Genomic DNA, 21,045 nt, shown 5'->3' on the forward strand with positions numbered 1-21,045 from the left:
GAGGATCACAGTTCAGAGCCAGCCTAGGCAGGAAAGTCTGTGAGCTCTAATTTCCAACTAAGCACCAAAAATCCAGAAGTGGAGCTATGGCTCAAGTTGTAGAGCCCGAGCCTTGAGCAAAAAAAGCTCAGGGACAATGCCCAGGCCCTGAGTTCAAGAACTAGGATCGGCACCAAAAACATTAAAAAATAAATAAAAATAGGGGAAATGTGTCACTAGTCCTTTATTTTTTTCTGAATTACAAACTTTTTCCAGTGGTGGGGAAAGAATGGTATTGAGGGTGAACAGGGAATATTGTGGGCTGATTGTGGGTGAAACAAGCCTACCTCCTCTCTATAGTAGGAGCTGATGCCATACTCTGAAGGCTGACATACACCTAGTCTATAATGTCACCGAATTCCAGATTATCCAGCTCACTCTGCATGTGGTCGATGTATTGATTGATCTCCTTCACTCGCTTACGGTTCCTCATGATCTCATCCCTGTGAATCTGGAGAATGAAACCAAAGCCCAGAGCCTTTAGTCAGATAATTGCTTAAATGTATTTTTACTGAGGCAGTGTGAAGGAAAGGCAAATGTTCTTTGAAATCCTCATAGTTTTCATGTCTCATTTACCACAGAGCTTCCCCATGTTCTGCTAGTCTCTCTATATTTGAGGCAGGAATGGGGGAAATGAATTTGAAAGTCTCTAAACAGTCCACGCTATCTTCACTGTGGAATTCTATGATCCTTAACTTACTTTTTCCATTTCATTCCTTTTTGAAAATAGCATACACTAACTACCTCAGGGGAAAATTTCCATGTTCTCTCTGGCTCATAGCTAGAAAAAAAATTGACCCAATTTACTCACCTTGTCTACTAAATGTGTACACCAAGTGTTGATCCCAGTCACCAGCTCATCTTCTCGATTATCAATCTTCAGGAGGTGTATGTCATGCGATGCCCCGACAGCATTAACAATTGTGTCTTTGTCAACAAAAAGCTGGTAAGTGAGAAGGCCCAAATGAGATCACGAGTGTCATTATGCCGTGAGCACGAAGTCAGGGAGTTGAATGGAAAAGGGGCCCTTGGGAGTCCCCTGGCTGTGCAAGTCACGTCTGGTTCAGGTGCATTCTGTGCCAGCTCATCCTTGGGTGACAGCTACCTCTCTAACAGCAGTGGCAGGTGTTACTATGCAGTCCTCACTGGAAGCATGTTTTCTCCAGGGAGAAGACAGATGGCTGCCCAGGACCACCTCATTGAGGACATCTGTTCTCACAATGCCTCTCTCTTGGGAGCTCCAAGTCTGTGGGTTTCCTAATCCTCTGCCAGCCAGGTGAGAGAGGTATGAGGCTGGCTGAAGATCTTAAGGCTTCTTAGTGATGGGCCTTGCATCTCCGTGTGTCTCTCCATTGTCTCTCACATCAACAAGATCAAACCTTGACTCTGGTCTCCTGCCTTCCCCCTCCTTTTCTTTTTGGTGACACTAGGGTTTGAACTTAGTGCCTTGCTCTTGCTACATGCTCTATCACATGAGTCATTCCACTGGTTCCTTTTTGCATTGGTTATTTTATTTACTTAGTTCTGGGGCTTGAACTCTGGGCCTAGGTGCTATCCCTGAGCTCTTCAGCTCCAGGTTAGCGCTCTACCACTTGAGCCGCAGTGCCACTTCCAGTTTTCTGGTGGTTAACTGGAGATGAGTCTCACAAATTTTCCTGCCTGGGCTGGCTTTGAACTGTGATCCTCAGATCTCAGCCTCCTGAGTAGCTATGATTACAGGTGTGAGCCACGGGCACCCAGATGTTTATTATTTATTTATTGTGCCAGTACTAGGGCTTGAAATCCAGGCATCGAGCTCTCAGCTTTTTACATTCATGGCTAGCACTCTACTACTTGAGCCATACTCTCCTGTTCTGGATTTTTCTGGTTAACTGGAATCTAAGAGTCTCTTAAATTTGTCTACCTGGGCTGCCTTTGAGTCATGATTCTCAGATCTTAGCCTCCTGGGTAGCTAGGATTACAGCTATGCACCACTGACACCTGGCATGCATTCATTATTTTTGAGATAGGGTCTCATTTTCCCAGGCTGGTCTGAAATGCAATTTTCCTGTTTGCATTTCTCCACCTTACTGGGATGACAGGCATATACTACTATATCCAGATATTGGTCAAGACAGATTCTCACAAATTTTCTTTCTTTGGCCTGGGGTGGCCTCAAACTACAATTCTCCAATCTCTGCCTCCCAAATAACTACGATTACAGGCTTGAGTCACTGCATCTAGCTTCTGCCTTCTCTGTCCTTGACTTCGTGTGCTGCCTTGTAATCAGCTATTATAAATCACCACCCTCTAGTGCACTTGGCTGGCTCTAGGTGTGGATGTTATGGCTGTCAGTGCCTAGAACAGGTAAAATTGAGTATAGTCATTTCCCAGAGAGGAGAAAGTTGTTGGAGCCCTTAGTATGCAGTGCTTCCACTCTGCATTGGAGAAACTATGTAAAGCCAAGAATAATAAAGGACTTAAATTTTCTGTGTTGTAAAGAGGACTGTAATCTGAAATGCTTAGAGTCAGAATTATTTCAAATGTCCTTGATTTTCAGATGTTGAAATGCACCCCATCAAATAAATCTGAAATCTTGGGAGCTCTATAATCCATTTTGTGGATTTATGGCTAAGAGATAGACATAGGTTTGGATCTTGTGATGCAGGGGAGAGGGGTATTCTTTGGTAATATACAATTGGGAAAGCCATCATCTTTCAGGTTATAACTGAGTAGTCACAGGGCATGAGTTGTCCCTGAAGGCTTTGCAAGGTCCTATGGAAAATCTTGGAAACTTTCATCTCTTGGTTTCCCAACTTATTGGGCCACAGATTCCACTTCAGAGAAATGTCTACAGGATGCTGGTTTTCTGCAGAATCCCATGTGAGAAAAGCCTAGTTAGCTGATACATGGAATGAGGTGACTGGGGGGACCAATTAGCACAGTCACATGGTAGAAATGACAAGAAGTCATTAAGCTCTTTCTCCCTGTATACCAGGCCCCAGGCCAGGCTCTGGGAAGGGTTCAAAGATGAGGGAAACCTGCCCAAGCTGAGCCTCAGGCAGTGTGCTAAGGAGCAGGTGTCTTTGCTATTTTGGCAATAGCCACAACCCTAACATGAAAAATTTCTCATTGTTCATTTTGGAAAGTGAGTTGTAGCTGATCTTGTAAGCCAGGCAGAGAGATCTTCCTCCTCAAAATCTGAATATAAAGAAAATGGCTTCAGAGACTTTGAGAAACTCAGTCTGCTTAGAAATTTATGGGTTAGAATTAGTATGAAAAATGGTGTGACATTTGTAAAATACAAATAAAAGGAATCTTAAAGAAATTCTAGTGGTTTGGGAGTTTCATTGGTTGAAATGGGGTGCTGCTATATTGCCCAGGATGGACCTGAACTCCTGAGCTCAGCCATCCTCCTGCCTCAGCTTCCTGAGTAGCTAGGACTACAGGAGTGTACCATCACACTTGGTTAAAGAAATTCTTTACAAAGATAAATTGAAAGCTGACCACTGGTGGCTCACACCCGATATCCTAGGTACTCAGGAGGCTGAGTTCTGAGGATTACAGTTCAAAGCCAGCCCAGGGAAGGAAAGTCCACGAGACTTTTTTTTTTTTGCCAGACATGGGGCTTGAACTCAGGGCCTGAGCACTGTCCCTGGCTTCTTTTTGCTCAAAGCTAGCACTCTGCCAACTTGAGCCACGGCACCACTTCTGGCCTTTTCTATATATACCACATGGTGCTGAGGAATGGAACCTAGGGCTTCATGTATACAAGGAGGCAAGCACTCTTGCCACTAGGCCATATTCCCAGCCCTCCATGAGACTTTTATCTCCAATTAACCACCAGAAACTGGAAGTGGCACTGTGGCTTAACATGGTAGAGCACTAGCTTTGAGTGAAAGAGTTCAGGGACAGTGCCCAGGCGTGACTTCAAGCCCCACAACTGACCAAAAACAGAAAGAAAGTGGTAAGGAGCACCCTAAACTGTCCCCTCTGATATGTAAAGACATATTTCTTTCCCAGAGACTGCTTGATGGGGACTTTTGGGGAAGACACAGCTGGTACCTCTCCCCAGGACTCTAGTGCTGCTGATGGCTTGAGACTTGCTGCCCCATGGCATGTAGGACATATTGTCCTGTCATACGGCGTGGCCCTGTTGCACAAGAGACAAGGAGTGGCTCAGCCTGATGGGAAATGGACTTGAGAGAGCGGGGGGGTGGGGATGGCGGAAGCTTCCTGATTCTAGCTAAAATCTCATTGCAGCCATACTGCCTATTGACTTCTGGCCTGGGTCAGGCCCAGGACCTGTCCCTTGAGCAGGCTGTGGGGACTCATGAGTCATCTCCAAGGCCTGGGTCTGAGTACTGGCCCTGGTTTACCAGATGGACACCCACATGGACATTCAGAGCACTAGGCAGTACATCTGGCAGTCCTGCCACCTCCTAAACAGGCAACTGTGACTGCCAGTACCACTCAGGCCTCCCTCACTGTAAGTTCCAGGCTCAGGCTTTCCCTTCAGCTTCTCCTATCTAAGCTGGGAAAGACTTGAACATACAAACCTGGGACCGCCTGCACTAACAACAATCACCCAACTGAATGAGAGGAGTTCGGAAGATAATCTTATCAGTATGACTTCTTAAGCATGATCTGTTCAATATCACTTGATAATGGAAGCTAGATTTTTTTCACCCAGGTCCCTGAACATCCCTTTTTGCTATAGACTCAGGAGACATTCTGTTAAAGGCTTTGAGTTAAATTTCCTGGGTTCCAGTCTCTGCTGTACTACTTGGGCAGGTTACATTAGTCTCTATGCCTCAGTTTCCTGATACAGAAAAGGAAACCATAAATGTACATACTTTTCCATGTCAAAGTGGAGATACAAAGTGGTCACAGTCTTTGACATCTGTTGGTGTGGCTAATACTGTTGGGGCATGCTTTTCTCCTGGGGAACAGCTTCTGTGTAAGACAAGCAAGTCTAACCTGCAACTTCAGACATTCCCAAGAGGGCAGAGGCTCCCACTGGCTATCCTAAGTTCTCAAAGGCCATGCTTCATACATCTTGTCAGTTGGCCCAAGAGCCCCTTAGCTCAAAGGAAGATTCTCGTGGCCCAGTGTGCTCAGAATGCCGCCAGCTTATGGTCTCCAGTAAGGGGCACAGCACTGGCTCTGTAGTCATGGTCTAGGATCAGTATTTATCAGATTGGAGTCTCATTCTGGGCTCTAGTCCTCCCAAGATGTGGGCATTTTACCAAGTTCTCTGAGCCCCGTTTTTACTGAGTGTTCTTATCTGTAACCTGGGGTGAGAAGGTGTTCCTTTGGGGAGTAAATGAGGTCATGTGTGATCTCAGGCCACACAGCAGCAAGCCCCTCATGAGAGAACCTGCCAGCCACTGTGGTCAGGGCCTACTTGATCATCAGGTGCAGAGTATTTTATGAGTCATAGGACTAGTGTGAGGTGGGACCAGGCAGGGATCTCTGGGTAGAAGGGAGGGCTAGCCACTGGAAACAGCAACCTAGCTTAACTTTCTGGATCCCTCTAGAGGCCATCTTTTTCTATGTGTCCCAATCATTAATGAGTGGATATGTGTCAGTGTTGTGTCCCCTGGGGGGGTCACAGACCTGGGATCTCCTCTAGCTCTTGAGAATCTGTCTGAGGAGTTCCAGAGCAGGCTGTCTTTAGAGAGATTTACTTCCCAGCTTCAGGAATGGTGGCATTTTCTCATTTCTGCTCAATAATTAGCTGCATTTAATGGCTTAGAGAGAGAATGCTGGCGTCAGTGGCCCTAATGTGCTATGTGGATAACCCTCTTGGCCTTAGGACAGAGGCTGCAGGAGTGCTGGGCCTCTATCTGCAGGACTTAGCTCAGCACCTACCAAGAGTGGAGGCTTGATGGATGCATGCTCAACCACATCCCACAGATGACTCCTGGCATCTACGCTGGACACTGAACACTGTCTCTGACACTGGTAGGTACTCGGGGATGAAGGGCTGTCCCCGTCCTCTCTCACAAGCTTATATGTACTATGAATAATCACTTAAGCAAAGCAATAGGAACCAGAGAGATTGGAACTTCAGTAAGGCTCTGACCTGATAACTGGGGTAGGTGAAAGAAGAGGTACAATGGTTTTCAGGAAGAAGGGAAGGCCTCTCCAAGGAGCTGACATTTAAGCTGAGATTTGAATGACAAGGACAAGCTGTGAACATGGAGACCCAAGGGAAGAGCACGTCTGCCAGATGGAATATGAACTGAAATGAGCAGACTTGGGAGACTGGGGGATAGCTCAGAGGCTGGTGGTTGGGGAAGGGGCTGAGCATCAGGACTGGATGTGGGGGAGGGGACTACCAAGGTAGGCAGGCCTAGTCCTGAGGGTCAGGTGCCTAGAAGGCAGAACTTAGTCTAGAGTCATAGCAAGCCATGAAGGGGTGGAGGGAGGTTGGGTAACAGTGTAAACTGACATTATTTGGATTTTCAAAGGATCTGTCTTCTTGAGGAGAAGAGCCTGTGAGAGCAGCTAGGAAGCCAGGCAAAGGATGGCAGTGACTTTGTTTGGTGGCAGTGGAGGGAAGCTGAGAAACTGACAGTAGAATGGATGATGCAGAGTGAAAGCAAGCCCTTTACAGGAAGTACGTGTGCCTTGTGCTCTTTCTATGCACATCTGCACCCTTTCCCAGACACATAAACACTGCTGCTGGACCCTAGTATGCACTCAGATGGAGCATCTCCTTAATGCAGATCAAGTATAGAGCCAGGTACCCCAGGCTGGCCCCGCTGACCTGCTAACCACTTATCACAGGATGCAGTGTGGGAACGGGGGCAGTAGCAAGCTGGATTAGAAATGATGCTTAGAAGCCAGGCTCTGATGGCTCATAGTTCGAAGCCAGCCAGGTCAGAAAAGTCAATGAGACTCTGATCTTCAATAAACTACTCAGAAAAAGCCAGAAGTGGCACTGTGACTCAAGTGGTAGAGTGCTAGTAGCCTTGAGCACAAAGGTTCAGGAATAATACTCAGGCCCTGAGTTCAAGCCCTAGGACTGGCAAAAAAAAAAAAAAAAAAAAGGAAATGATGCTTAGGCATGGTACCAATACCCCAGTAGTCTTCCTCATCAGAGACTCTCTAAAGTAAGACTTCTGAGTGAAATCTTAGGCCTTAACCTGTTTGTAATTGCATCTCTTAGAAAGGGCCAGGAGACCCTATCAAGTTGAATATTTGGAAATCAACCTGTTGGGAAGTTGAAACCACTCAACTGCCCTGAGCTCCTCCCTAACTGGACCCCACCAAGTGCCCTTTCAGGTGATAAGTTAGCCTAATTCACCCACCAACAACCCTGAGAAGCATGTTACTGTTCCCTTTTGCAGATGGGGAAGCTGAAGTGCTGAGAGGTTGTCAGGACTACTTGATGGTTTGCATTTTATCTATCCACACCACCATACTCACCATGCCCTACTTACCCTGCCAAAACCATATCTACCCACCACACAACAGCCCCATTCTCCATACCCGACCTACAGCACCACAAGCCCTACACTCGTGGCTCACTGCGCGCACGGAGTCAGGCAGGTCCTCATCAAGTTCGCCCTTGAGGATCTTTTCCAGGGTGTTGATGGAGATCTCCAGGAGCTTCTCGTGATGGTGATTCTCTAGGTCCCGACACTGAGCCATTGTGCACTGGTTAAGCAAAGCTAGGGTTGGAGCAAGCCCTGAGTGTTCCTAACCTTTGGCTGGGCATCTGACAAGCAGGGGGCCATCCCATCTTTGCTTGACAGCAGATTTTAAGAGCCCAAGATGAACACTGAGGTGCAGAGATGTGTCATGGACCTCACAGCCATCATCTATGTGCAGCAAGCTCCAGGGCCAACCCCCACCCACCTACCTTGCTTCTGTCCCTGCATCTGGTTATCATTGACTCTCAGTGCCCAGCTTACCCCTGTATTGTTATCTCATCAGCTTCCCTACCCTGGACACTGCATTAGATTGCATTGCTCTCTCACAAATTCTTGTCCCTTTTCTTCACAGCAACTAGAGGTAGCTTAAGGACCCTTCTGAGCCAGGTACTTGTGGCTCACGCCTGTAATCCTAGCTTCTCAGAAGGCTGAGAGATCTGAGGATCATGGGCAGAAAAGTCCATGAGACTCTTATCTCCAATTAACCACCAGAAAGCCGGAAGTGGAGCTATGGCTCAGGCAGTAGATCACCAACCCTGAGCAGAAAAAGCTAAGGGACATTGTCCAGGCCTTGAGTTCAAGCTCCAGTATTGGCATACACACACCTACAAAGGACCCTTGTCTCATCCTTGGCCTTTTATACAGCTTGCGTCCACTGCTACAATGTCTCTCATCCTTTCATTTGATCAGTATGACCACCTGTAAGACCCTCAAGGGAAGCTCCTGCCCTCACCCTGCACTCCAGGTACCACTTATTACCTGTAAAACTTGTGTTGGCTTGCCAGACTGTGAATCCCAGGAACTGTCTGGGGTCTCTAATGACCAGAACTCACTTCTGGAGTGGAGCTTAGCAGTTTTTGTCCCCATGTGTCAGGGTCCTGAGTGCAGGTAGAGAGATGGCTGGTTGTGCTTCAACTGTTGGGTTCTAACTTTAATATTTGACCTGACAAGCTTATTGTAATTTGTTAGTGTCTTCAGTATGGAAGTTGCCTCAGCTAAGTGGTTCTGGAATATCATCTACCCACAAATGTCACCCATTTGAAAATGAACATGTGAGGACTTGATTACATAGCAGTCCCTCTGAGCATCCAAAGCATTCCTCTAACAAGGCCACAATTTTGAGGATTTGGAAACCTCCTTAGGCCTCATGGAACATTCTTTTGGACATTCTATGTGGTTGCCAAAATGACATGCTTTTAAAGAGAGCTTTTCCCTCAGTGGGAAACTGGAGGTTTTACCTTCCTCTAATTTCAAAGGCATAGATTCTCATTAAGAAAGATCCTGTGGTGAATTTAAATATCCTTTCAGAAGTGTAGGGCTGGGAATATGGCCTAGTGGCAAGAGTGCTTGCCTCCTACACATGAAGTTCTCAGTTCGATTCCCCAGCACCACATATATGGAAAATGGCCAGAAGGGGCACTGTGGCTCAGGTGGCAGAGTGCTAGCCTTGAGCAGGAAGAAGCCAGGGACAGTGCTCAGGCCCTGAGTCCAAGGCTCAGGACTGGCCAAAAAAAAAAAGTGTAGCTCTTTCTGTAAGTCAGAAAGGTGTGTAGCTTTTTGTAAATCAAATAGGAAGCAGGTATACCTGAAGGAAAGTATGATAATAGAGGGATGATGAGATAACTTTATATCTCTATTGTGTTTAGGGCATTGTGGCCATAGAGGGGAACAGCAAACAATCCTACAGATCATCACCTGCAAACTTGTTTGTAGGCCTCTGAAACAGCTTTCCCTGTCTTTGTGTGCATGCATGTGTGTGCATATGCGTGTGCGTGTGTGTGTGCACGTCTTGGTGTTTGAACTCAGGGCCTAGACACTGTCCCTAAGCTCTTTTTGCTCAAAGCTAGTACTTTACCACTTGAGCCACAGCTCCACATCTGGCTTTTTTGGGTGCTTCATTAGAGGTAAGAGTCTCACAGACTTTCATGCTTAGGCTGTCTTTGAACAGAGATTCTCAGATCTCAGTCTCCTGAGTAGTTAGGATTACAGGCGTGAGCCATAAGCACCCAGCCTATTCCCTGTCTTTTGTTCAAAGTACAGACTCCTCTTCCCCAGTTCCTCTGGACACCAAGACCAAGATCAGGGATCTATAGTAGCTCTTCACAAGAGGGGGTCATTGCAGAAAGGATATAGGCCTTGGACATTTTCAACAAAAATTCCTACCAAGTCGATGATGTTCCGTTCAAACATATTTATAGTTTCCTGGAAATTATAAAGAACACAAATATTATGTGCATCTAGATTCTTCAATGCATTTTAGACAATGGGACTTTTCATTTTCCCTCCCTGGGTGCTGAGCTGCAGGCTCCTTGCATTGCCTCAATATGGGGGAGTGTGCAGGGCACCCATAGGAGCCTGTTAACTGTCTGTAGACCAAGCAAATTAGACATTTTTTCATGGGTGTAAATGCCACTGTAGTGAGAAAAAAATGGGGTCAAGTGAGAAGCATGACTGTCCCTCAGCCCTTTGGACACAAGTAGGACTATGCATGGTTCTGGGAAGTGATTAGGTGCTGAATAGTGACACGTTCCCCCTCCCCACCCCAGTCATACTTGCAAAGGTTTGGAGCACCCTCCCCTGGTGCTGCACACTACTTCTGCAGGGCTGGAATGCTCCCCGCAGGGAGCAAGTGGCTGCCTTGCATGCAGTGTGATGGTGAAATCTAGCTCATGTCAGAGGTGTCACTTTGATGTGTGAGGAATTGATTAGGCGCTATCTCTTGGCCCAGCCACAGCAGCATCTGATGAGGTTCAATTCATCACACCACTTCTGACTCCCAGCCTCCACTGCCTGTGAACACACACGTCACCCTGGCTGCTAATGCATTTTAGACAGCCACACTTTTCATTTGCCCTCCTCAGCACTGAGCACTGAGCAGCTAGCTCCTCACATCACTGGGGAAACAGCAACCTCAGGATGTGTTGGGGGTGGGGGGAGCTTTGTTTGGTCCTTGGGTCTAATCAAAAACCTCTCTCTCTCTCTCTCTCTCTTTCTCTCTCTCTCTCTCTCTCTCTCTCTCTCACTTTCTCTCTCTCTCTCTGTTGGGGCTCTGGGCTCTTCCAGGATGGAAAGAACATTCCAGAATGAATTCATCTCCCATTCACACTAGAATTGCTTCCCCGTCTAAATGGCTAAATGGTTAGTAATTATTAAAATCTGGTGCTGGAGATGTTGCTCTGTGTTAGGGTGCCCGTCTGGCATACTGGAGGCTCTGGATTCCATCTCCCTAGCAGCACCCCCCCAGACAAAGGTAAACCTAGGGTCATCCTGGATGTTTTAACACAGGGGCTTGTGGAGGCAGTACCTGCAGGTGTCTCTACAGTTCTGTCACTAGAGTCTTGTACCTGAGCTTCGCTAAGTCTTACCTCCAGCTGCTCCACCAGCTGCATCTCCAGCGTCATGAGCACATTGAACAGCTCATTGATGTCCTCACTGCACTCCACTATCTTCTTCTCAATGTTGGGCAGGTCATTCTCTTCTCGGATGGCAATTAAACTCTAAAAACCAAAGCCTGTGCTTTAGGAGTCAATAATTTAAGCACAGTTAATGGTAAGTGGCAATTGGGTTTTATGGGAAAAAACTTGGACTCTGGGGTGGAATTGCCCAAGTTCAAATCTCAGCCCTGACATTGTTCAGCTCTAGAGGCTTGGAGAAGCTACCTGTTGTGGATTGGTGATTTAGCTCAGTGGTACAGCACTTGCCTAGCATGTCAGAAGGCAGTTTTAGAGGCTAGAAGTACAAAACCCATTGGCCCCATTTGGTGGGCTTCACCTGAAAACCTTTTGGTTGCATCACATGGTAGGTGGCTTTATGTAGCAGGAACACGTACAAGTATCTAGGGACATGGGCAGGAGGCATCATGTGGCAAGGAAAAAGGCAAGAGAAAAGGAGTTCAGAAAGCTTGAATCTTATATATCTACCTTATTTATGTATTTATTTATTTTCGTCAGTCGTAGTGCTTGAACTCAGAGCCTGGGTGCTATCCCTGAGCTCTTTTGCTCAAGGATAGCTCTTTACCACTTTGAGCCACAGCACCACTTCCAGTTTTCTGTGGCTAGTTGGAGATAAGAGTGTCACAGACTTTTCCTGCCCAGGCTGGCTTTGAACTGTGAGCCTCAGATCCTCAGATCTCAACCTCTGAGTAGCTAGGAATATGGGCGTGAGCCACCAGCACCCGGCTCTAATATATATTTTTTTCTTTTTGGAAGTAGTGGTATTTGGACTGAGAGCCTCATGCCTACTAGACAGGTACTCTACCACTCGAGCCACTTGGCCAGCTTCTTTTGTATTGGTTATTTTCAAGATAAGATCTTGCTTTATGTCTAAGCCTGCCTGGATTGTGATCCTCCTCCTCCTCCTCTTCCTCCTCCTTTTCTATTTCTCTTTCTCCCCTTCCTCCCCTCCCCCTTCATTGCTGGGATGAGAGGTATATCACTGAAGTCAGCCATTGTGCTCCCCATAGTTTGAGATGACAGGTGTACACCACTGCACCCAGCTATAGATTGAAATGGAGTCTTGCCAATTTGTATGCCTAGGCCGGCTCCAAATAGTGATCCCCTATTTCTGACTCCCAAGCAGCTAGGATAATAGGCTTGAGCCCTCACCTCCCAACATTCCCACATTGGGGACTAAATCTTGACATGTTTAGGCAGAGGCAAACTATATCCCAACCATAGCAGAAAGACAGTACCTGTCTTTGAATGAACTGAGTGAATCTATACAGAGCCCCAAGAAACAAGTGGAAGCCAGTGGTAAGCAGGTACTATTTAGAGTGAAGTAGTACTCATGGGCTGGAGGGCCAGGTGGTTCTGAACACCAGCTGGGCATCAGCAAAAGCCTGGGAACAAGATCAGTCCTGATGCAACATTAGCTTGTTTCTTTGTTGATACTTGGTATTAGTCATGGGGCAGGATGGAGTAACCATGAGTCAGTAGGAAAAAGGATACCTATAATGACTTCCCATCTAGATAGAAACCAAACTCAGTCCCTACCTAAAAGCTTACATGACTACAAGTTCTGGATAGAGTGAAGATTCAACTATGAAAAGTAAAACCTTAATTATGTTAGAAGAAAGTAATAGGGAATTTGTTTTCTTGGCATCACAAGGGCTTGAACTCAAGGGTTTGCAGTTACTAATACTCTATACACTTACTAGGCAGTATCTTGAGCCAATACCCAAGCCCTTTTTTTCTGTTGTCATTTTTCAAATAGGGTCTCCCTTATTCCCTTTGGACTGTGATCCTCCTATTTATGCTTTCCAGAGAGCTGGGATGATAGGTACTACTACATCTAGCTTTTTATTGGTTGAGATGGGGGAGGGGGCCTTGCAAACTTTTGCCTAGGCTGGCTGTGAACTGCAGTCTTCCAGATCTCAGCCTCCTAAGGATTACAAGCATAAGCATAAGACACTATGCCCAGTCAACATGGGGCTTTTTTTTTTTTCTGGGACCAGGGTTTGAACTCAGGACCTCATACTTGATCTGTTTGCTTGCTTAGCTTGTTCAGCTAGCACTCAATCACTTAAATCATGCCTCCAAGCCTGGCTTTTCACTGGTTATTTTAGGGATAGAGTCTTATAAACTCTTCTGCTCAGGCTAGCTCTGAACCCTGATCCCCCAGATCTCAGCCACTTCGGTAGCTAAGATTATAGGTATGAACCACTGGTGCCTTGCTATGAGGACTAATAGGGTGGGTAGGAGGGAAGCATGACAGAGCTATAGGAAGGGACGTGGGTAGGGAGGTAGGTAGAGACCTCAGAATCCATAGGGTCTTTGGAATTTCCAGGACAGTGGCCTCAACTTAGGATGTACTTCCCAATGTCAAGTCAGGCCAGGTGGCGAGTGAATCTGGGTACAGTTGTTTCCAGGCCCTGTGGATTGTCTGTACTGGCTGGGTGAGAGTCACTGCTCAGGCTACAGAGGAGCTGGCTTGTTCTGAGGAACAAAGCCCAGCTCCTGGGAGTGGGTGGCCTGGTTCAGTCATGCTTCCCCTGGCCAAGTCCTACTTTTCTTCCAAATGGACTCAGTACCATGAGGGAACATGGGCCTCAGGAGGAGCCACAGGCTGACCTCCAGCCATCCCAATTCAGAAGCTACAAGGAGCCAAAGAAGAAACACCAGGAAGTGGCTGGACAGGAACAGAGAACTGGAGGGTGGCCTGTCCAGTCCACAGAGAACAACTCTGATGACAGCTGCCTCAGGAGAAGAAGCTGGCAGCCACATTTCCCCATGAAATCTTCCTGTTTCCACTGTCAGCAGGATGCTCAAGACGTTTTTAAACCCTCTGCAGGCCAAACCAAACACAGATGGGAGCCAAATGTATCCCTCTGCTGGTGTTTTTTTTTTTTTAATATAGTTTTTTTTTCTTCTGCATTTTTTTTTGCCAGTCCTGGGGCTTGAACTCAGTGCCTGGGCACTGTCCCTATGCTTCTTTTGCTCAAGTCTAGTACTTTACCACTTGAGCCATGATACTACTTCCAGCCTTTTCTGTTTATGTGATACTAAGGAATTGAACGCAGGGCTTCATGCATGCTAGACAAGCACTCCACCACTAAGCCACATTCCCAGTCCTCTGCTAAAAGTTACTGCTGCTCCAATGGAGTAACATCCCTCTTCACAGTAAGGAAGGTCTCAAGAATCAACTCACACAGGACATGAAGGCCCTTAGTGAGGCTCCCAAGGCAAGGACAAGGCTGTGGGAGTGGGGAGGACTAGGAAGTCTGGGGTTGGATGTCAACCCTGTTATATCTAACTGGCATTATTGGGAGAGAGTTCTCTGCTTGAAACTGAGTGACTTTATGGGTTCCTTGAAGTCTCACCTTGCAAGTAAACAAGTGCCTATGGCTAGCTTTGGGGAAAAAGAAGTTCAGTGGTACTCCTTAGAGGCTTACAATGATCTACTATGTACATTAGGTTAATAGCCTGTCTTGCCAGATGCTTACAGCTGTAATCCTAGCTATACAGGAGGCTGAGATCTGAGGATCACAGTTTGAAGCCAGCCTAGGCAGGAAATCCTGTGAGACTCTTATATCCAATTAACCACTAAAAAGCTGGAAGTTGAGCTGTGGTTCAAGTGGTAGAGCACCAATCATGAGTAGAAAAAGCTTAGGGACAGTGACCAGGCCCTGAGCTCAAGTCATAGTATGGGCACACACAAAAATATTCTGGGCATGGTGGTGCATGTCTGGCGACTGGAAAGGCTGAGGCAGGAGGAGTATTTGAGTGTAGGACTTTGAGACTAACTGGAGCAACACAGGCAGGATAGGTCAGAGAACATGAGGCATGGGAGACAGTAGCCAAGAATTCAGAGATAAACACTGTATTCATGAATATAAAAACATAGACATTGTTTTCTTTGCTTAAAGCTTCACACTCCCTCATTGAGCTGCAACATATTAAAAACGAGGGGCAAGGGCAGAGGGAGTAGCTTTCTCCTTTTGCCTTTGCCTGCTTGCCCATAAAATTAGTATACTCTGAGAATTAAGCAAAAATGTTTTGAAGAACAGCACTTTTCCTGGAGGGGGACACTTGGTAATATGATTCCTTTGATCAAAGTGTTTGTAATATTTCTCTCAAGGTTGAACATTTGTCTTGAAGAGAGCATCTGGCAGTATTCATTCTTTATTTAAAGGTATGCTCAGCCACCTATGTCATTAATGACCCCAAATGAATAAAGAGACCAACTTTTAAATCTCTGGGCCCATGTGACATGATTCAATGTACCAGGTGTCCAGAACAAAGGGGAGCACTCATCCCAAAGGGAATCTGAGCCAATCTCCCAGCCTACTTTAAAACCCTTGATGTTAGAGCACTCCACGCACCATGGGCCCTCACCCATGTCTGCGGTGAGTACTATCTCTCCATCTTCCCTTTGATTTGATTTGCTAATAAATTTTCTTGGTGTCCTTCTCAATGTGCCCTAAAATTCTTTTTTGCCACAGTGCCATGAACTTGCCGAATGCTGGTGGTTCACACTTGTAATCCTAGCTACTTGGGAAGCTGAGATCTGAGGATCATGGTTTGAAGCTAGCTCAGGCAGGAAAGTCCATCAGACTTATCTCCAACTAACTACCAAAAAGCCAGAAGTGAATCTGTGACTCAAAGTGGTAGAACACTAGCCTCGAGCCCAAAAGAAGGAAAGAAAGAAAAAGAAACACCCTCAGGGACAGTGCCCAGGCCCAGAGTTCCAGCCCCAGGACAGCACAGTACTCAAGGACCACGGAAGGCCTCTACCCTTTTGGAGATCTCCCTACAGCCTCATCAATTCCATTAGCAATCCTGTCTCAAATAGTAAGGACAATGCTAACTGAAAGAAACAAAAAGTACAGACTGGTCCTTTTCCAATGGCCCCTGGTTATGCTGAGTCCTGAATATTGAGAGTCTTCTCCTCTGCCAGGTCAGACATCCTTCCTCCAACATACCTGCCTGACTCTGATCTATAAGCCTCACCTTCCCTAGACTCTCTAAGCTCCCTGGCTTCCCTCCATGATATCACAGACCACCGTGCTCACTCAGGTGGAGAGAGCTTGGTCCTTAAACTGAGTACTTCTCCAGGTAGGAGCTCCTTAAGGACAGCAGTGATGTGCAACAACACCCCAGAAACCCAGGGCCAAGCACAAAGCAGGGCTCCGAAAATACCTCCTAAATGAATGCATGAGCAGAAGGAAAGAATTGTCATGGTCCTCATCATAGTAGTGGCATAAATAATACCATTACTAATATCAATGATGATGAGATGGTGGGGGATGGGAATAGCCTTGAATTTCAAGGGCATCTTTGTAGAGACCTGCAAGCCCCATGTTGGCTCACCCCATCAAGCAACGGGGTGCTGTGGTTGATGGTATTGGTATGAACTCAACCATGGATCGATCACTCAATGAAGATGTGATCCCTGGGAAAATGGGACAGTGAGCCCAGGTCCTAGGAGTACAGGAGTTGCAGTCCCTCCATAGCAGGAGAACTTATGGCTCAGAGGAGGCAGGGGGGACCTACCAGCAGGTGCTTCTCCTCAAATTTGGCAATCTTGAGCTTGCCTTGCTCCTGGTTTTCCTGGATGGCCTCAAGTACACATTCATTGAATGTACCCAGCTCTGTTTTCCTCTTCTCCTGCTGCTTTAAGCCATATTCAAAAATGTTCAGGCAGATGATGACAAACTTGTCCTTGTAGGTGAGAGGCTGTTAAGGAAGCTCAAATCTATCTCAGGAGCAGGATGCTATGGGGGAAACAACAAAGCTGCTGGAATTTCCTGGCAGAGCACAAACTGTGTGCTAAACATTGTGTTCAGGACTTGGATTTGTGCTGGTGTGTGGTCCCTTGGACAGAAGAAGAAACAGAGAGCCAAATGGCCAGGATTTACAATTTGGGGCATAGCATAGTGGTTGAGGCATTTCTACAACCTGAGCCTGAAAGGTTTGAAAACAAGGCTGAAAGGCCCCAGAACAGACTCCAGCGGACTTGGGGTCCAGTCTCGTCTCCATGCTCTGAGGAGGAACACACAGTCAAATGCAGATGGCCAGTTCTGTCTCTATTGCTGCTTCTGGGACCCACCCTGGGAATTCCAGTCCTAGACTCAGTTTCCTCGTCTGTAGCCAAGGACACGAAGCTGCCACACAGAGTTCCCAAGAGACATTCTGAGGGTTAGGTAGGTGAAGCCCACAGGACATTGGTCATTCTGTGGGAAGTGGAAACCAATTCTTTCTTTTTTTTCATTTCTTCCCTCCCTTCCCCCCCTTTTTTTTCTCCAGTTCTGGTGTTTTGTTTTTGTTTTGCAAGTCCTGGGGCTCAAACTCAGTGCCTGAGCACTGTCCCTGGCTTCTTTCTGCTCAAGGCTAGCACTCTGCCACTTGAGCCACAGTGCCACTTCTGGCCGTTTTCTGTATATGTGGTGCTGGGGAATTGAACCCAGGGCTTCATGTATAGGAGGCAAGCACTCTTGCCACTAGGCCATATTCCCAGCTTGGAAACCAATTCTTATGATATGAAATGACTTACCCAGAGTCTCACAGCTGCAAGGTCTTCCAGCCAAGAGGCAGATCCAGGTCACCTGATGGGGAGGTGGCCAGGCCAGGCCGGAGCCCCATCTGTCTGGCCTGGAGAGCCCTGTTATTCACCATTTCCTATCACCCAACCTCATTCTGTTCAGAATGTTGGATTCTGAGTCAATTTTGATCCAATATGAATGCTGTCAGATTGGAAACAGAGTCACCTGTGCCAAACCCTGGCCAAAGGAGCTGGGGAAAGCCTTGAAGGGAAGTTCTCATGCAAGATTGAACTTACACAGAAATATCACAAAGCCAGTCATCTGCTTAATGAGAATACAGTGTCACAAGCTCAAATCAGCAAACCAGCTTATAACGACATTATGAGGATAAGCTGTAGCCAACAACTGTCAGCACCACGAATGCACAATGTAGCTTTCCCTTCTCAGGCATCTCAACCTTTCCTGTGTTTTGCAGACATCTTAGTATGTGTATGGGTCCCAAACTGTGATTCTATTTTCACATTTTACTTCCAATAAAGCAATTGCTTTATTGGAGATTTGTCTGCATATTTTCTTGGAACTTGACACTAGTGGCAGTAGATCCACAGACCTGGCCATGTCACTGCACAGCCTCTCAGCTATTGGACTCCCCGTCTACCCCCAAGCCCTCAGCTCACCATGTAAACCATTGGTCATCATGGCCACTGCCACACTGACAAGTCTTGACCACATTGTAGGGCTCCAGGTAACCAGGGAATGAATATGAGCTCTCAGGACTCACAGACCAGAGTTCAAACTCCGGCTTCTAATACAGTGACATTGTCTCATGCCTGTAATCCTAGCTACCCAAGAGGCAGTTCAAAGCCAGCATGGGCAGGAGAATCCGTAAGACTCATATCTCCAATTAGCCACCAAAAAGCTGGAAGTGGAGTTGTGGCTCAAATAGTACAGCACCAGTGTTGAGCAAAAGAGGGACAGACTAATATCGACATTACATTTAAAGCCCTAGGCGAATTTTCTTGGGCGTAGGCCACGTGGTTACTGTATATGTTCTTGGTACATTGTGTATTGTATATATGTCTACCTGACCTAGGGAAGGGAAAGAAAAACAGGGCGTAAGATATCACAAGAAATGTACACACTGCCCTACTATGTAACTGTACCCTTTTTGCACAACACCTTGTCAAAAAATTTGTGTTTAATTAATAAATAAATTACAAAAAAAAAAGAGGGACAGAACCCAGGCCCTGACTTCAAGACCCAGTACTGGTGCGTGTGTGTGTGTGTGTGTGTGTGTGTGTGTGTGTGTGTGCACGCTCACACACATACTGTTGATATAACCTGTTAACCTATCCCAGCTTCAATTCTACAACTATAAAATGGGTTTAATCTAGTGCAAGAGCATAGCAAGATAAGTAACTGTTACTGGGATCCTTGCTGAGAACACACAGTCTAATTGCTCTACCTCTGAATACCTGGTTGTCAAGCATAGCAGAATTAGACCAAGCCAACATCCAGCATGTCCCTGAAATCTAAGGCATTGTTTGCCCATGCAGGTCAGTGGGCCTAGCTGGATCTATGTTTTAGGTACACTGCTATCAGGGGGATTTTACTTCCCCAGGTCTCATGTAAGAAATGGGGAATCTGAAGCCTAGAGCAGAAGAAAGTTGCCAAGACAGGCTGGTGGCTCTCAGGCCAGACCCAGGCCTGGGAAGGATATACCTCCAGGAGCTCGTTGACTCCAGGCAGGTAGGACAGCTTGTTGCCCTCCGTGTCCTCAGCGTACATGCTGTCAAACAGGAAGGAGCCATTCAGGTGCTCGATGAATGCCAACTGTGGGTGAAAACACACATTGGGTATGGTGACCCTAAGCCAGGTCCCTGCAAAGGCAATGGGGCAGTAAAGGCTCCTTGGAGCAACACAGCACTTGGACTGCAGCCCTCCCTCCCAGGAAGGCTGTTATGTGGTATGTTCCAGGTAAGAAAACAGAATGGCATGTGTAGAGGATACAGTTGCAGGCTTCTCTAGACTCTGTGACTCAAGTCTGGATGCACAGAGTGCTGAGGGCTAGCTAGAGGGAGGCCAACAGGTGGCACCTGTGAATTCAGAGCATGCTGAGCATAGGGACTTAAGCTTCTGCTTAAGAAAGGGAGATGTTGAGACAGGCTGTTATTATTACAGTCTCTCCAGCTCTGAGTGCTGGGGGCTAGGGTCTGGGCCCAGATGGAGGTAGCTCTAAGAGCAGGTACCAGAACAGAGAAAGGCAGAGAAAGGGCAGAATAATTTATGTGTCTTTAGAGTGGGGAAACCTCCACTTAATGAACAAGGCACTTGGGCATCTCTGAGCTAGGCTGGGGGCTGAGTATCATCTTCCAGAATGGTACCTTGTGTTCCTCCAGCATCTCTCTCTTGGCCTGCTCCTCCTCCACCCGGAGCTGCATTACATTCTCCCGGTGCTTCAGCTCATCAATGCTGAATTGGTGCTTCATCTTCGCTAGCTCTTTCTGACCAAGGAAGAGGAAATGATATCATCATCAGAGGTCATTTGGCTTTCCTAAGATACAGTGACCTCTGTCATCCTGTGGCCTCCTAAACATGGAACAGCATCTTGAAGGGGTCCTTTTATAAGAGCATGTGAGCTGTGAGGATTTAAGACTGAGAATGGTTCATTTCCTTGTAATATTTCCCAGGCATCTTGAGTCTAAAAGAAAATCAGGAAGCTGGAAAGTCACAGAGCCTGTCCCTGGTCTGGGCAGCCTAAGCTGTTCTTAGTATGTTCAGGAAGCACTGGAAGCTGCCCACCTGCTGGAGGCCTACAGAACCAAGGGTGAGCTTTAGCTGGTCACACACAGGCCAGACAGTTGTGTGGATAGGAGCTTTATAGCTCTCTGCCTTTTATTACTATTTGCTTACTGCCTCTATCTGTATGGGGTGGGGGTCTGCCAATACTGGAGCTTGAAGTCAGGGCCTTGGATTCTTGCTTAGCCTTTTCTCTAATGGCTCGCACATTACCATTTAAGCCACAATTCCACTTCTAGCTCTGGTTAGTTGGAGATAAAGAGTCTCACAGACTTTCTGCCAAGATTGACTTCCAATCTTGATCCTCAGATCTCAGCTTCCTGAGTAGCTAAGATTATAGATGCCACCAGCACCTAGCTGTATTATTTATCTTGATGACTCTAGACAGCAAATGAAGGTTCCTTCATTGTTGATGCAATGGAGACACCCAGGTTGTAAACCTGCCCTGATGACAACTTCCAGGGACCAAGGAAGCAATGCTTGGGAAGAGACTTTGTTACTGCTTAGTGTTATGCTGTCTTATAGAATTAGGATTTGTTTTTAAGTGCTGATGCTAGAACCCAGAGCCTTATGCACACCAGTCAA

At 46.7% G+C, this 21,045-nt stretch overlaps 1 protein-coding gene across 5 annotated transcripts in view; it reads right to left on the bottom strand.

The window, feature by feature from the left end:
* Positions 1-234: 234 nt before the first annotated feature.
* The window catches only part of Drc3 (dynein regulatory complex subunit 3), a 35,644-nt gene continuing 14,833 nt past the window's right edge, over positions 235-21,045 (bottom strand). For 4 of the 5 annotated variants that reach the window (XM_048366147.1, XM_048366151.1, XM_048366149.1 and 1 more), the window contains 8 exons: positions 20,046-20,165; positions 19,382-19,494; positions 16,673-16,847; positions 11,048-11,179; positions 9,814-9,884; positions 7,558-7,681; positions 851-982; positions 235-490 (listed from right to left, as the gene is read on the bottom strand). In XM_048366147.1, the coding sequence (XP_048222104.1) occupies positions 377-490; positions 851-982; positions 7,558-7,681; positions 9,814-9,884; positions 11,048-11,179; positions 16,673-16,847; positions 19,382-19,494; positions 20,046-20,165 (981 nt within the window). In that variant the 3' untranslated portion in view covers positions 235-376. The remainder of the gene's footprint in view (positions 491-850; positions 983-7,557; positions 7,682-9,813; positions 9,885-11,047; positions 11,180-16,672; positions 16,848-19,381; positions 19,495-20,045; positions 20,166-21,045) is intronic. The other variant, XM_048366152.1, reaches the window with a different exon arrangement.

The sequence above is a fragment of the Perognathus longimembris genome, chromosome 17 (assembly GCF_023159225.1).
Source record: "Perognathus longimembris pacificus isolate PPM17 chromosome 17, ASM2315922v1, whole genome shotgun sequence".
In the NCBI taxonomy this organism is placed as follows: Eukaryota; Metazoa; Chordata; class Mammalia; order Rodentia; family Heteromyidae; genus Perognathus; species Perognathus longimembris.